This window comes from Mobula hypostoma, chromosome 1, assembly GCF_963921235.1.
Source record: "Mobula hypostoma chromosome 1, sMobHyp1.1, whole genome shotgun sequence".
NCBI classification, from domain to species: Eukaryota; Metazoa; Chordata; class Chondrichthyes; order Myliobatiformes; family Myliobatidae; genus Mobula; species Mobula hypostoma.
In genome coordinates this window covers 95,776,771-95,791,377 of record NC_086097.1, presented here as the reverse complement: position 1 = coordinate 95,791,377, position 14,607 = coordinate 95,776,771, and the positions used below count along the sequence as shown (strand labels likewise).

General features: G+C 44.6%; 1 protein-coding gene across 2 annotated transcripts in view; it reads left to right on the top strand.

Moving 5' to 3' along the window:
* The window catches only part of mta1 (metastasis associated 1), a 169,589-nt gene that overhangs the window by 21,785 nt on the left and 133,197 nt on the right, over nt 1-14,607 (top strand). For both annotated transcript variants that reach the window (XM_063053050.1, XM_063053040.1), the window contains exon 4: nt 14,101-14,227. In XM_063053050.1, the coding sequence (XP_062909120.1) occupies nt 14,101-14,227 (127 nt within the window). The remainder of the gene's footprint in view (nt 1-14,100; nt 14,228-14,607) is intronic.

Sequence of the window (14,607 nt, the reverse complement as noted above, 5' to 3'; positions counted from 1 at the left end):
ATCTCCATTTGGCATGTAGACATGCCCTCCACCATAAAGACCGACACAAAATAGTCATTCAAAGCCTCTGCCATTTCCTCATTACCCAATATCAAGCCCCCCCCCACTTCTCGTCCTCAAAGGGACCCATGTTCACTTGAGCCACCCTTTTCCGCTTTATATAATGATACAAACTTTTACTATCCATTTTTATATTTTGTACTAGTTTATTTTCATAATCTATCTTCCCTTTCTTTATTGCTCGCTTAGTGGTTTATACGCACGAGCTTTTAACTGGAATATACTCCTGTTGAGTTTTGTGAAAAATCTCTTTGAAAGTCTTCCACTGTTCCTCAACCGTCCACCATATAGCCTGTGTTCCCAGTCTACATTATAGAAATCCTCCCTCATCCCATTGTAGTCTCCGTTGTTTAGACATAATACACTGGTTTTCGACCGAACTATTGCACCCTCCATTTGTATGAGAAACTCAATCATACTGTATCACTCTTTCCAAGAGGATCTCTAACTACAAGATCACGAATTATACCTGTCTCATTGCACAGGACCAGATCTAAGACAGCACATTTCCTTGTAGTTCAGTAACATGCAGTTCAAGAAAGCCGTCTAGGAAATAGTGACTCCACCAGCTGCGTCAGTCTGCTGGCAGGAATCTTCCATTTGTCTATGGATTGCAAATGTACGTTCGGATTTAAGGTGAAGGATAAACCTGACAAGGACACAGTGGTCAGTTTAAAACTGTGACGAGGCAACAGTAACCCGTGTGAAAGCAGCTACCCTGGGCAAATACTGATTGTTGAAGAGAAACAGCGTTCGGGTACACTGATATGGGGACGAAGTATTTTGTATGTTGGCAGTGAGGGGAGAAGTGAGAGTAATATTGAGTACAAACAATCTAAGAAATTTACCATTTGCTCCATGTTGGCCGAATGTTTGCTACCCAGCCTGCTGCTGCCCTGCAGTACTTGATCTGTGGGTTAAAGTTAAAGTCTGTCCCAAGCCTACAGTTCTGTGGGTGCCCATCTAAGTATTGTGAATGTGATGAGGGCTTCTGCCCTCACCATCCTTTCTGGGAGTGAGTTCCAGACCCTCATCAATCTCTGAATGCAAGTAAAGCCTTCCCCCAATTTAACACTATCTGAAGTTGACAAGCAGGTCCTTCAGTTAAATTTAACATTCAGTAACTTATAGAGAATAAAAAACTTGCTTGCAGCAGCGTAACAAGTACATAGTGTTATATAAGCACCATTCACAAGAAAAGCAGAAGTAAGAAAATAAAAGCAAAGTGCATTTATTATCAAAGTACGTATGCAGAATACAACTCCAAGATTCTTCCTTCGACAGGCAGCCAGGAAACAACGAACTGCCGTGGAACCCGCTCAAGGAAACATATCAAACACGCAACATGCAAAGAAAAGAACGAAATGCGCAAACAGCACATAGAATATCAAACATCAAAGCAATAGGCCAGCGGTGTTCAGTTTAGTTCAGTGCTGCACCGCCAGCAAGTGCAGGCCGCAGGTCCATTTCTTTGCCGAAGCGCCCCAAGCAAACCACTCAAAGACAGCAAAAAAAGAGTAACTAGAACCTAGGAACACGTGCAACGTGAAGCTCGACACAATTCTTACAAGAAAGTCGCAATTAGAACAAAAAAATTTAGTGCGAAGTGATCAAAAATAGTCAGCGTATGGCAAAAGTCTATGCTATTCAAGAACTGAATGGTTGAAGCAGTGTCCAACTAGAGTTTTAGACAGTTCCAATATCCCATTCCATACCTTTACTCTTTAACGATCCTCATACCGCTGACATCCTTGGACTTGCACCCTGTTCCTCTGCACTGTTCATTATTTTACCGTGTATTCTGTATTTCCCCTGCCTTGTGCCTTCCCCAAATGCATTGATTCTTGTGCTTCTGATTATATGGTCGTTGCCAATTTTCTAATCACCTATCAGAATTCAGAATTTGGATTCAGAATTGTCTTGCCTGTAGATGATAGAGCGTAGTGGCAGAAGGTTTTTACTCAAGCTGGAGGTCGGTCACTTGTGGTACTCTGCAGGGATCAGTGTTGGGACTTCTTTCGTTTGTTACATATATGTAAATGACTTGGATGCAAGTGTAGACATGTGGATTCATATCTTTGCAGGAGACGCAAAAATTGGTGGAGTTACAGATAGTGAAGAAGGTTGTCAGAGATGTAACATGATTTAGAATAGCTACAGATATGGTCGGAGAAGTGGAAAATAGAGTTTAACCCGGGGAAGTGTTGCACCTTTGGAGGTCAAGTGTACGGGGTTGGGGGCGGGGGGGGGGGAGTGTGTAGTTAATGGCAGGACTGTCAATTGATGTACAGAGGGATTTTGGGGTCCAAGTCTATAGGTCTCTGAAAGTGGTCACGCAAGTACCTAGTGTGATAAGCAGTGATAAAGAAGGCACGTTGCATACCTGCTTTCATTGGTTAGGGAATTGAGTGTGAGTTGGAAAGTTACTTTAGAGCAGGGGTTCCCAACTCTCTTTATGCCATGGATCACTATCATTAAGCAAGTGGTCTGTGAACCCCAGGGTGGGGAACTCCTGCCTTAGAGGGTATGAGCTGTAAGGAGAGGTTGGAAAAACTTTGGTTATTTCCTCTGGAGCGTCAGAAGCTGAAGGGAGATCCGTTAGAAGTTTATAAGCTCATGAGAGACACAGATAAGGGTGGGCAGTCAGGGTTCGAGGTGGGGTGGGGGTAAGTTTAAGGGGTATGGGTGGGGCAAACCTTTTGACACTGAGAATTGTAGGTACCCAGAATAGGCTGCCAGGGGAGGTGGTTGAAGCAGGTGTGATAGTGACATTTAAGCAGCTTTCAGACAGACTAAATATGCAGGGAATGAAGAGATGGATCATGTATGGGCCGACGAGAGTTAGTTTAATTTGATCTTGTGTTCAGCTCAGACTTCATAGATCAAAGGGCCCATTCCTGTGCTGTATTGTTCCATGTTCTATCGGTCCATTTGTGTCATCCGGTCACCTATGACTTTCTTCCTCACTGTCACATGTATAGCTATCTACAAACATTTTTTTTAACTTAAGTTTTGAGATCTGTATGTCACTATTGTAGCCCCCTGGCCACCCTTAGGGTCGCTCAACTCGCTGTCGTCTAGGGAAACAGCCCTTGGCCCTGGCAAACTGGGTAATTCGTTTGTGTGGATGCTGTGTGATGTACCCCACCCCGTCCAAATAACAGACACTACACCAGATACAATTAAATGATTTACAGTTTATAGATATTACTGGAACTATATAATTAATAGAGAATAAAATATAAAAGGAAAATAAAAGGCGCCGCACTTATCAAAGTTCAATCTCTTCGTGCACAAACAGTTGGAGCTCAGGACCCTTCTTCTTCATCCTGCGACCCCTCAGACCGCCTCGACCGGCCACCTGGGACCAACAACAGTGGTCGACCAGACGCTCCACACCAGTCCGTCTCCATCTCCTCTCCTTGCTGAACGCCCCGCTCAGGGTGCGACCCCGTTAGCGGACTCATGGCACCTGGTCCATCCTCTGTCTCTCTCTCCCGCCTTCTGCCCCAAAACCCCGCGCATACAATATCTTACAGATACACCAAAAACATAACAACTATCTCAATTGGTTCATAACATCTTCTTATCAGTAATGTGATTCAACAAACTGCTAGCGGGAGGACTTTCTCAGCATTTAACATAACAAAGAAGCCCTTTCAATTATAACATAACAAAGAAGCCATTTTAATTAGACTATGCAGTGACATAAAAAATAGAAACCCCTTACACTATCAAAGCCAGCAGTCAATGCTCTTGAGAAGGTGTTGGCAAATTGCCTTATTGAAATCAGTCTTATCCTCTTCCAGAATGTTATTGGGCAAAGATGTAAACCAGTGGTGATGAAGAAATAGTAATATATTTCCAAATGAGTGGAGGGAGCTTGTAGTTTGTGGTGGTCTCTTGCTTTTGCTGTCCTTATCCTGGTGCTAGAGGTGATGGGTTTCGGTGGTACTGTCAAGGTAGCCTGAGCGAGTAAATGCATTGTATTTTGTAGATGGGGGATACTGCAGCCACAGCGGTCAGTTAATGGAGGGAATACCAATCAAGTTGGATCCATATTCCTCCATTTCTCTACATTCATATGTCTACCTTGCACTTGAATGTGTTGGGATTCTTCAGTGTTCTTTTATTCCCCAGCTGTTCTCTTCCTGGTATATGGAGATATTCTATTCCCGAGTTGATGCATGGAAAGTCTTGGGATATCATGAGTGAGTGACCTGCCACAGAAGACTCAGAACTGGACCTGCTCTTGTACCCATAGTATTAATGTGTTTGGTCCACAGTTGAATTTCCAGGCAGTGGTGAAACCCAGGATATCAAGGATGGGTGATTTGGTGAAGGTCCTCCCCAGAGGACCACAACCTCGTCGTGGTTTGGAGGCCTGTGTGCCTCAGTGACCCAGATGGCGATGTTGGCTGGAGTCAGGTCTTTATGCTTTGGCTCTTGCTGGGGTCACCCATGCCACACAGGTCAAAGGGCAGAGTCCAGTCCACCAGTCCTCCAGGTTCAGCCCATGGCTAACAACCCTGACTGATAAAACAAAACAGTTAGGGAAGCAGCAATGGAAGAATCCTTCTACATCTGTGTGCAACAGTATTCCTGAGCCTCCACCCAAGACTTGCTGGCTGTCAGTAGTGACAGAAGCTACTGACATGATGAAGGAAGCCCTGGACACCCCCAGAGATCATTGCTGCCCTAAACACAGGCGTGACAGACAGTAATTTCTGGTAATGCACTAAGAGAAGGTGATGAGTTCTTTCTTGTTGGAGCTGGTAATTGGCTGGCACTTTGGTGTTACCTGCACTTGTTAGTTATGCTTGGGTTTTGTTCCATGCAGGCATGGCTGCTTCAGTTGTCAGAAGATTTATGAATGGCATTGAACATCAGGCAGTGGCCGTCTTCATTTCTGACTTTACCATGGAAGGAAGGTCATTGTGGGAACTTACAACACTGTCATGAGTGTCCTAGACCTGGGATGACTACTAGCAACCATATCCATCTTTCTACGTGTAAGGCAGGACCCTTAACCATTTGAATATTTCCTCCTCAGTGGCCACTGACTTCAGGTTTACCAGGGCTCCTTGATGCCATGTTTGATCAAACACTGCCTTGAGACCAATGGCAGTCAGACTCACCTTGTCTTGTCTCTAGAGTTCAGCTCTCTGGTCCACATTTGGAGCTGAGTAATCCTGGCAAGAGCCAAACTGAAGGTTTGAACAGGATGTTGGTGGGTAAGGTGGATGACAAAATCTTCACCTGCTTTCCTGCTGATTGACGGTGATTGTCTCATAATTAGTTGGATTTGGCTTTTTTTGTGATGGCATCCACCTGAACAGTTTCCCACACTTGTCAGATAAATGCCAGTGTTGTAACTGTGTTTATAATGTTCAAATAACATGGCTACAAGTAAGGCTAGTTCTGGAGCATGGGTCTTCCGAACTACAGCTAGGACTTTGTCTGGTTGCACAGCCTTTGCTGTAGCAGGCCCACTTGGATGTTTCTTAAATTAACGTGGCATGAATCAAATTGGCTGGATTTCAGGAGGAATCAAGGATAGGTAATTCTCTTTGCACTTTTGCCCAAATATTACTGTTAATGTGTCATCCTTGACTTTGGCACTCAAGTGCTGGGCCCTGTCATCATGGAAGATGAAGATCTTCTTGGACACTCCTCCCCCATTCGCTCCTTAGAAGACCACTGCCATTCATGACTGACGGAATTACAGAACTCTGATCTCGTACGTTGATTGTGAGATCGCTTGGCACTCTATTTTGCTTTGGATATGCTGCTTAGAATGCACGTACATCGCCCTGCATTGCAGCTTTACCTTGCTGTCCTTTTAATTTGATTGCATAGTGACACAACAAGTAGAGCTTCTAGCAACACACACAAAATGCTAGTGGAATGCAGCAGGCCAGGCAGCATCTTATAGGAAGAAGTACAGTCGACGTTTCAGGCCGAGACCCTTCGTCGGAACTAACTGAAAGAAGAGATAGTAAGGGATTTGAGAGGGGGAGGGGGAGATCCGAAATGATAGGAGAAGACAGGAGAGGGGAGGGATGAAGCTAAGAGCTGGAAAGTTGATCGGCAAAAGGGATACGGAGCTGGAGAAGGGGGAGGATCATGGGATGGGAGGCCTAGGGAGAAAGAAAGGGGGAGCCCAGAGGAAGATGGAGAACAGGCAAGGAGTGATTGTGAGAGGGACAGAGAGGAGAAAAAAGGGTGGCGAGAGAGGGAATAATAAATAAATAAGGGATGGGGTAAAAAGGGGAGGAGGGGCATTAACGGAAGTTAGAGAAATCAATGTTCACGCCATCAGGTTGGAGGCTACCCAGATGGAATATAAGGTGTTGTTCCTCCAACCTGAGTGTGGCTTCACCTTGACAGTAGAGGAGGCCGTGGATAGACATGTCGGAATAGGAATGGGATGTGGAATTAAAATGTGTGGCCACTGGGAGATCCTGCTTTCTCTGGCAGACAGAGCGTAGGTGTTCAGCAAAACAATCTCCCAGTCTGTGTCGGGTCTCGCCAATATATAAAAGGCCACATTGGGAGCACCGAACGCAGTATATCACCCCAGCCGACTCACAGGTGAAGTGTTGCCTCACCTGGAAGGACTGTCTGGGGCCCTGAATGGTGGTGAGGGAGGAAGTGTAAGGGCAGGTGTAGCACTTGTTCTGCTTATAGGGATAAGTGCCAGGAGGGAGATCGGTGGGAAGGGTTGGGGGGGGACGAATGGACAAGGGAGTCGTGTAGGGAGCGATCCCTGCGGAAAGCCGAAAGAGTGGGGAAGTAGAGCTTCTGCCTCCTGATACCTGAGGCACAGGTTCAATCCTGACCAAGGGTGTTGTTCGTGTGGAATTTCCACTTTCTCCCTGGTGGTTAGATAGCTTTCCTCCTATATCCCAAAGACATGGACTGGGAGGTGAATTGGCTGTTGTAAGTTGCCCCTAGTGTTTAGGAGAGTAGATTCTGCGGGGCGGAGGGAACTGATGGGATTGGGCGAAGAATTTAAAACAGAAACAGGATTAATGTAAATGTGTAGCTGATGGCTGGTGCAAAGTTAGTGGCTGTCCCAGAAGCAGCACCTGGCAATAGTCGCAGGCTCATGGCAGCACCCCATCTGAATCAGATGGCAAATTGCCAGTGCATGTGTGGAGGGGGTGCAATACTTCAGTATGTATTGAGATAGTCACATTAAGTATGAATTAACTATGTTGTAGAAAGCACTATATAGCAGAGAACTTTGCATTTGTATGGTTGCTTTTATATTGAAAGAAATGCGTAAACCAACTTCGACACTTTAGGCTCTCACAAACAGCAGTGAGAATATATTTTAATACGATTAATTGAGAGATAAATATTGACCGGGAAACCAGGAATCCCTTTTTGTAAACACCACCTGAGAGGCAGACATCTCATCCAGTATCTAGCACATCGTATTATATCGTACACTGATGCTCAGCCTGGATTTGGCTCTGGAGTGGGATTTGAACCCCAACTTCTGGGCCTCTTGATTAAGCAGATGAGTCCTGTACTCTCAAATAAAAACAAAAATAAATTGCTGGAAACACTCATCAGGTTAGTCAGGATCGATGGCAACAGTAACGGGATTAATATTTCATGTTGCAAACCGTTTTCATGAACAGAATTTTCTGTTTTCTGATGGTTGGCATCTTCAGTTTTTATTTTGCTTTTCGATTCAGCCAATGCACTCTTGGGTTTAAGAATGAGAGATGAACTTGAACCATACAAAATTTTGTTTGGGGCCTGGCAGTCTCGATACAGGAAGGATGTTTATCTTGTTTGGAATACTCAGACTCAGGAGAAATAGTGTCATATAAACGGTCAGCCAGTCAGGACATGGATAAACAGGAATCCCTCCACTCAGAGAGTAGTAAGTCTTTGGAATTCTCTGTGCAAGGGGTCAGTGAAAGCTCAGTCATTCAGTATATTTGAGATGGAAGATTTTTGCATATTTAAGGGATCAACGAGTTTTAAGATTAGTGCTGAAAAGTGGTGCTGAGGTAGAAGATCAGTCATGATCTTATTGAACGGTGGAAGAGGAAAGAGAGGCCGAATAGCTTACTTCTCACGCTCCTGCTCTGTGTGTTCATGATAAATAGCAGTCACACGTGGAATTAACATGGCTCTCAGGTTTCAATGCCTACAGTCAAACAGATGGAGACAGGCCCTTCGGCCCACTGACTCCCTGCTAACCATCAGGTACCCATTTACACTAAAAATATTTCACCATCCACACGTTCCCTGCTGCTCTGCAAGATTCTACCACTCACCTACGTACGTACAAGAGGCCGATTACCATCCCAAACTGCAAGGCTTCTGGGTATGGGAGGAATCCCACTGTGACAATCTAGCTCATCGTTGACTCGGGCAATTGTGAGCCACACTGTAACTGTAAGCACAGAGCTAGGATGGATGAAAATTAAAGAAAAATTGCAGGTACTTGGAAATATGAGGCAGAAAAAGCTGAAAACACTCAGGTCCATGGAACCCATAGCAAGTGGGAATAAAAAGGATCGTTTTTCTAGTTGGCTGCCAGTGACTAGTGGTGTTCTGCAGAGGTTAGTGTTGGGGCTGCTTCTTTTTATGCTATATATCAATGGTTTAAGGTGATGGAATAGATAGCATCTTCTGAAACTAAGGACTGATGCTAGACTAAGATTGTTTGAATAGCTGGAAAATTGATTAAAATACAGAACCTCCTAGTTTCCAGCTGAGCCCAAGATGGAAGGAGACAAATGGATTTAGATGCAGAGGACAGGAACTCAAATTCCTGGACCAGTCATTTAATGAGCCCCATGAACCAGACAGGTTAACTGATTAACCCAATGGGGCTTTAAACCAATAATTAGAAGGGAAGAAGGGAACTTAGGGATGAAAATAAAGTCAGGTTGAAGACAATCCGAGATGTAGAGTAATCTTGAGCAACAATCTGTTGGAGGAACTCAGCAGGTGTAGCAACATCTATGGAGAGGGGGGTGGTTATAAATGTAGAAGGGATTGTTGACATTTCTGTTCAAAACCCTGCACTGGGACTAGAAACATTGTTTTATGAAGGCCCATGTGTCAAAGGATCTCTTTAAAACCCATCTACCAGCCCCTTTCAAGGAATTATATATCTGTACTGCCAGATCCCTCTGTTCTTCCACTTTCCTCACTGTCCTACCCTTCACTATATAAGTACTATCCTGGTTATTCCTCCCAAACTGCAACACCTCACACTTGTCTGCATTAAGTTCTATCTGCCACTTTTCAGCCTATTTTTCCCGATGGTCCAGATCCTGCTGCAAGCTTTGATAGTCTTCCTCAATGTCCACTGCACCCCCACTCCCGGTGTCATCCGCAAATTTGCTGATCCTGTTTACTACATTATCATCCAGATTGTTAATACAGATGACAAACAACAACAAACCCACCACTGATCCCTGCGACACACCACTAGTCACAGGCCTCTACTCAGAGGGCAAGCATCTACTACCACAGTTTAATCCAATTTGCCATCACATCCTGAACGGCAAACGACTGAACCTTCTTGACCAGCCGCATTTGCAGGATTTTGTCAAAGACCTTGCTAATGTCCATGTAGGCAACATCCACTGCCCTGCCTTCATCCACTTTCATGGTAACCTCCTCAAAAAACTCTGTCAGATTGGTTAGACGTGACCTACCTACCACTCACAAAGCGAAAATCATGGTCCTGTCTATCTTAGTACTTATATATCCGGTCCCTTAAAATACTTACAGTAATTTACCCACTACGGATATCAGACTCACTGGCCTATAATTACCTGGCTTATTCTTAGAGCCTTTCTTGAACAACTCTGAGCAATATTGGCTGTCCTCCAGTCCACCAGCAATTTCTACACTTGTCTCCCACAAGGTCCTTGTCAGGCCCTAGGAACCTACTCAACAAAGTTTGGCTCAAACTCCTCTTCTGTAATCTGTATATGGTCCACGACCTCAATGCTGTCTTGCCTCTGTTCGATAGACTCTGTGTCCGTCTCCTGAGTAAATACACATGCAAAAAAATCCATTAAAGATCTCTCCCATCTCTTTCAACCTCACGCATAGATGATCATGCTGATCCTTAGGTGGACTATTTTTGTCCCTTCTCTCCTTTTGCTTTTAATATATCAGTAGAAGCCCTTGAGACTCTCCTTCAGCTTATGTGCCAGAGCAACCTCATGTCTCCTTTTAGCCCTCCTGATTTCCTTCTTTAATTCAGTAAAACTGGATCGGCTAGATTTGTTTTTGCTGGAATGAAGGGTGCAGATATGTGACATGATAGAAGTGTACAAAATTATGAGAGGAATAGATCGGGTTGCTAGCCGGTGCCTGTTTTCTCTGGTAGGGATGTCTAAACGCAGAGGTTTAAGGTAAGAGGGAGGACATTTAAAGGAGATCTGAGGGGTAAGTTTTTTTCCTACACAGAAGGCTGGTTTCTGGAATCTTCTGCCAGAGGAGGTGGTGGAGGCAGGACAGGAACAACAGTTAAAAGGCATATGGATAGGTATATGAACGAGCAAGGCATAGAGGGATTAGTGTTGATGGGCATGATTGTCAGCACAGATGTAATGGATCTAAGAGCCTGTTCCTTTGCTGCACAACTGGCTGAATGGCCTAATTCTGTCTGTACGTCTTATGGTCTTGTAGAATGGGGTTAAGAGGGCAAATGGATCAACCATGATGAAAAAGTGGAGCAGAATCAATGGGCTGAATGGCCTAATTCTTATGGTCTATTGCAAAGTAGTTTTGCATATTCAGAAAATATAATTAAAGTGCTACACATGAAGTTATTAACATGATTAATGTTCACGGGATTGTGGTTAATATATTAGCCTGGCCAGAAATCTGAATAAATATTTAGGAATAAATAAGTACTTAGGAATCAGAATGGAGCTTATAGGGTTGCCACAAAATTAAAAATGTGGGTTTTGATTGTTTACAGTCTATTTCACTAAATTAACAGAGAGAACCAAGAATAATGTTTTCAGGTTTACAAATGATAAATGTGGGATATGGTAACGGGTGGCAAGTTGAACTGCTGCTAAGGTATTAAAAAACACAACACACAAGAGGCTGTAAATGCTGGAAGCTGAAACATAGAATCTTTTGGAAGAACTCAGTGGGTCAAGCAGCATCTGTAGTTGGGAGAGCTGTTGTTAACATTTCAGGTGAAAACCCTACATCAGGATTGAGGAGATGTCCAGTATAAAGAGGAGAGGGGAAGTGGTGAGATGGGTGGGTACCAGAGCTAAATGGGGGACCAAGGAGAGGTGAAGACTGACAAGCAGGTTGAGCCAGGTGAGGGAGGAGCAAGGGTGGAGTTGGGAGAAAGGTACACAGGTTGGTTAAATGAGGAAAAAAGTGGGAAATGGTGTATGACATGTGGAGGCGCGAGGTTACCTATTTTAAAAGGAAGAATACAAATGCAGAATTTCTGAAAAACTTTGAGCACTCTGAGATGTTTATAGTCAAAGATTTGGATTCTTACATATGAATCTTAAAGTTAATATGCAGGTACAATTAAACAAATGGAGATTGAAGGAGATAATAAGGAGATTGAAGTTAATAAGGAGATTGAAGTTATAGGATTAAGGTAGTCATCTTATGGTTGCAAGGGGCTTTGGTAAAATGGCCTAGTGTTTTTGGTCTCATTATGACAAGGGTATTCTTGCTTTGAAGACAATGTAGTGACAATTTACTGTTTTTTTTCCTGGGAAGTCTTGTTGCAAGTAGAGCACAGCTGTGCCACCATGGATAGGTCTGGTCTTGTTTACAGAAAGGAATACTTAAAACGACACAGTTGTTTCATGGGGGAGATTGAGAAGAACAGGTAATTTGTAGAGTTTAAAGCAATGAGGAGTAAGTTCACCGAAATGTGTACAATTCTTTGTTAGTGTAACCAGGTAGACCTGAAAGACTCTTTTCTGTGAATGGAAAGTTGAGAGCTTGGGGTCAAGACTTAGTGGTCCAATTTGGTTTGAAGTACAAAATTCACAGAATTTTTAAGCTTTGGAATTTTTTCTACTGAAGTTACGGACAATAACTTGTTGAATTTATTCAAGAGTGGGTTGAATTCCTTATTCAAGAGCATGAAGGAAAAGGAGAAAGGAGTGGAGTTATAAGACCAGCCTTGATTTTGAAAACAGAGCACATGCCCTGTTACCAATTCTGATGCCTTTGTGATCTTAGTTTGTACTCCTCTGTGGCCTGGTTTAAAGCCCTTGACGTGGTAGGTCACAGTGACAGTGTCTTTCCAATCTCAGTTAGAATCTTACTACTAAGCGGGTGGTATTGCCACATGGGATAATGGTGAGTATAGAAGTTGGCCCTTGAATCCACATGGACTGGCTGGCTGTTACTCCTGTAAAGTTAAGCCTGCAACAGGCAGATTGGTGAGGAGAGGGGAAGGTCAAGTTAGCTTTCCTTGTCCCAAAACATTAATTGAAAATGCAGCAAGAGAACCCTGCAGACAATGGAAATCTGAAATAAATAAAAGCAACTGTAATTGTTCAGCTGGTTAGGCAATGTCTGTGGAAAGAGAAGGGTGAATTAGAAGGAGGGTTAGTTTTCAGTAGCAGAGAGGATGGGGGAAGAGATGGACAGAACAGGGAAAACATTAATGATGAGGTGAGATAAAATAGATTATTGGTGCAATTAGAAGCAGATTATGCTTTTAACAGGAAGTCTGCAGATGCTGGAAATTCAAGCAACACACATCAAAGTTGCTGGTGAACGCAGCAGGCCAGGCAGCATCTGTAGGAAGAGGTGCAGTCGGCGTTTCAGGCCGAGACCCTTCGTCAGGACCCTTCGTTAGTCCTGACGAAGGGTCTCGGCCTGAAACGTCGACTGTACCTCTTCTTACAGATGCTGCCTGGCCTGCTGCGTTCACCAGCAACTTTGATGTGTGTTGCTCAGATTATGCTTTTGTCTGTTTATGCGTTGCAGATGGCAGGGTTGTGGGACCCATCCAGCACATAATACTATACTGATGGAGAGGAAAACTGCATAAAAGTCACAGATCGACAATTTTCAAAAATGGCCAGTGCTGATACAGACAGAGTGAAAAGAGCAAGTTACTGAAACTTGGAGAAATAGTCCAAAAGACAGAAGGTTACACATAAAGGAGCTAGAGGAACTCAGTGGGTGAGGCAGCATCTATGCAAGGAAATGAACTATTAATGTTTTGGATCAAGACCCTTCATCAATCCTGAGTTCCTACAGCTCCTATGTCTTGGTCCAAATTTCCAGCATGTGCAGTCTCTTGTGTCTCCAGAAGATGTGGTGTTGTTGCTCAAGCCTGTGTGGGCTCTCAATCTATCATTCTGGAAGGCAGCAGGCAGGCAGATCCCAGTGGCAGTGAAATGAAAAACAAAATCAACAGGCAACTAGAAGCTCAGGGTCAGTCCTGTGGATGAATGCAGAGATCCCACAAAGTAATCGCCCAATCTGGGTTTTATGTCTGCAGTGTAAAAAATCATATTTATGATGTCTGAATGCAGTATACAGGTTTGGAATTTTGTTGGCTGATGCATGTGTTGCAAATTCTCCCTCAGTGTGGATAAGTGGCAAAAGAGTGCAATGGGGGAAAATGATGGGCATGTGGGAGACAATAAGATGCAGGGGTGCAGGAAAATTAGAAAGGAGTGAACAGAACTGTTGGGATTGCTCCTCGGGAGACGGCAGACACCAGATAGCCCGAGAGACCTCCTCCATTCTGGTGATTCAAGTAAAACGTGGGATGAAATTGTACCCAGCTGACATTCACAGGCAGGGACACAGAACTAGTGGTTCATGTCTGGTTTTGTGTGAATTTAGACTCACTCACAGCAGCAAGTCTTCACACAGAAGTTGACCAGTTGGCTGGTAACAAAATCATGGCTGACACCTCTGCACTTCTGTTTTGTTAATTTTTGGTAGGGCAACATGCGAGCTGATTTGAGAACTGGGTAACATTTTGGAAGTGCAGAAGCTGATTGTGTTGACCCCATGTTTTTGATCTCCGCACAGAGGAAGTAGAAGAGGAGATGGAAAATGGAGAGCTGCAGGAACTTTCTGAGAACGAGCGGCACCAGCTGAAACACCGCGAGCTCTTCCTGTCACGGCAGCTGGAGTCCCTACCAGCAACCCACATCAGGTAACCGGGGAGGGGGCAAACGGGAGAGCTGTCTGTAACCGGGGAGAGGGCAAGCGGGAGGGCTCTCTGTAACCGGGGACGGGGCAATCTGGAGGGCTCTCTGTAACCGGGGAGGGGGCAAGCGGGAGGGCTCTCTGTAACGGGAGAGGGCAAGTGGGAGGGCTCTCTGTAACCGGGACGGGGGCAAGCAGGGCTCTCTGTAACCGGGGAGGGGGCAAGGGGGAGGGCTTTCTGTAACCGGGGAGAGGACAAGCGGGAGGGCTCTCTGTAACCGGGGAGAGGACAAGCGGGAGGGCTCTCTGTAACCCGGACGGGGGCAAGCGGGAGGGCTCTCTGTAACCGGGGAGGGGGCAAGCAGGGCTCTCTGTAACCGGGGAGGG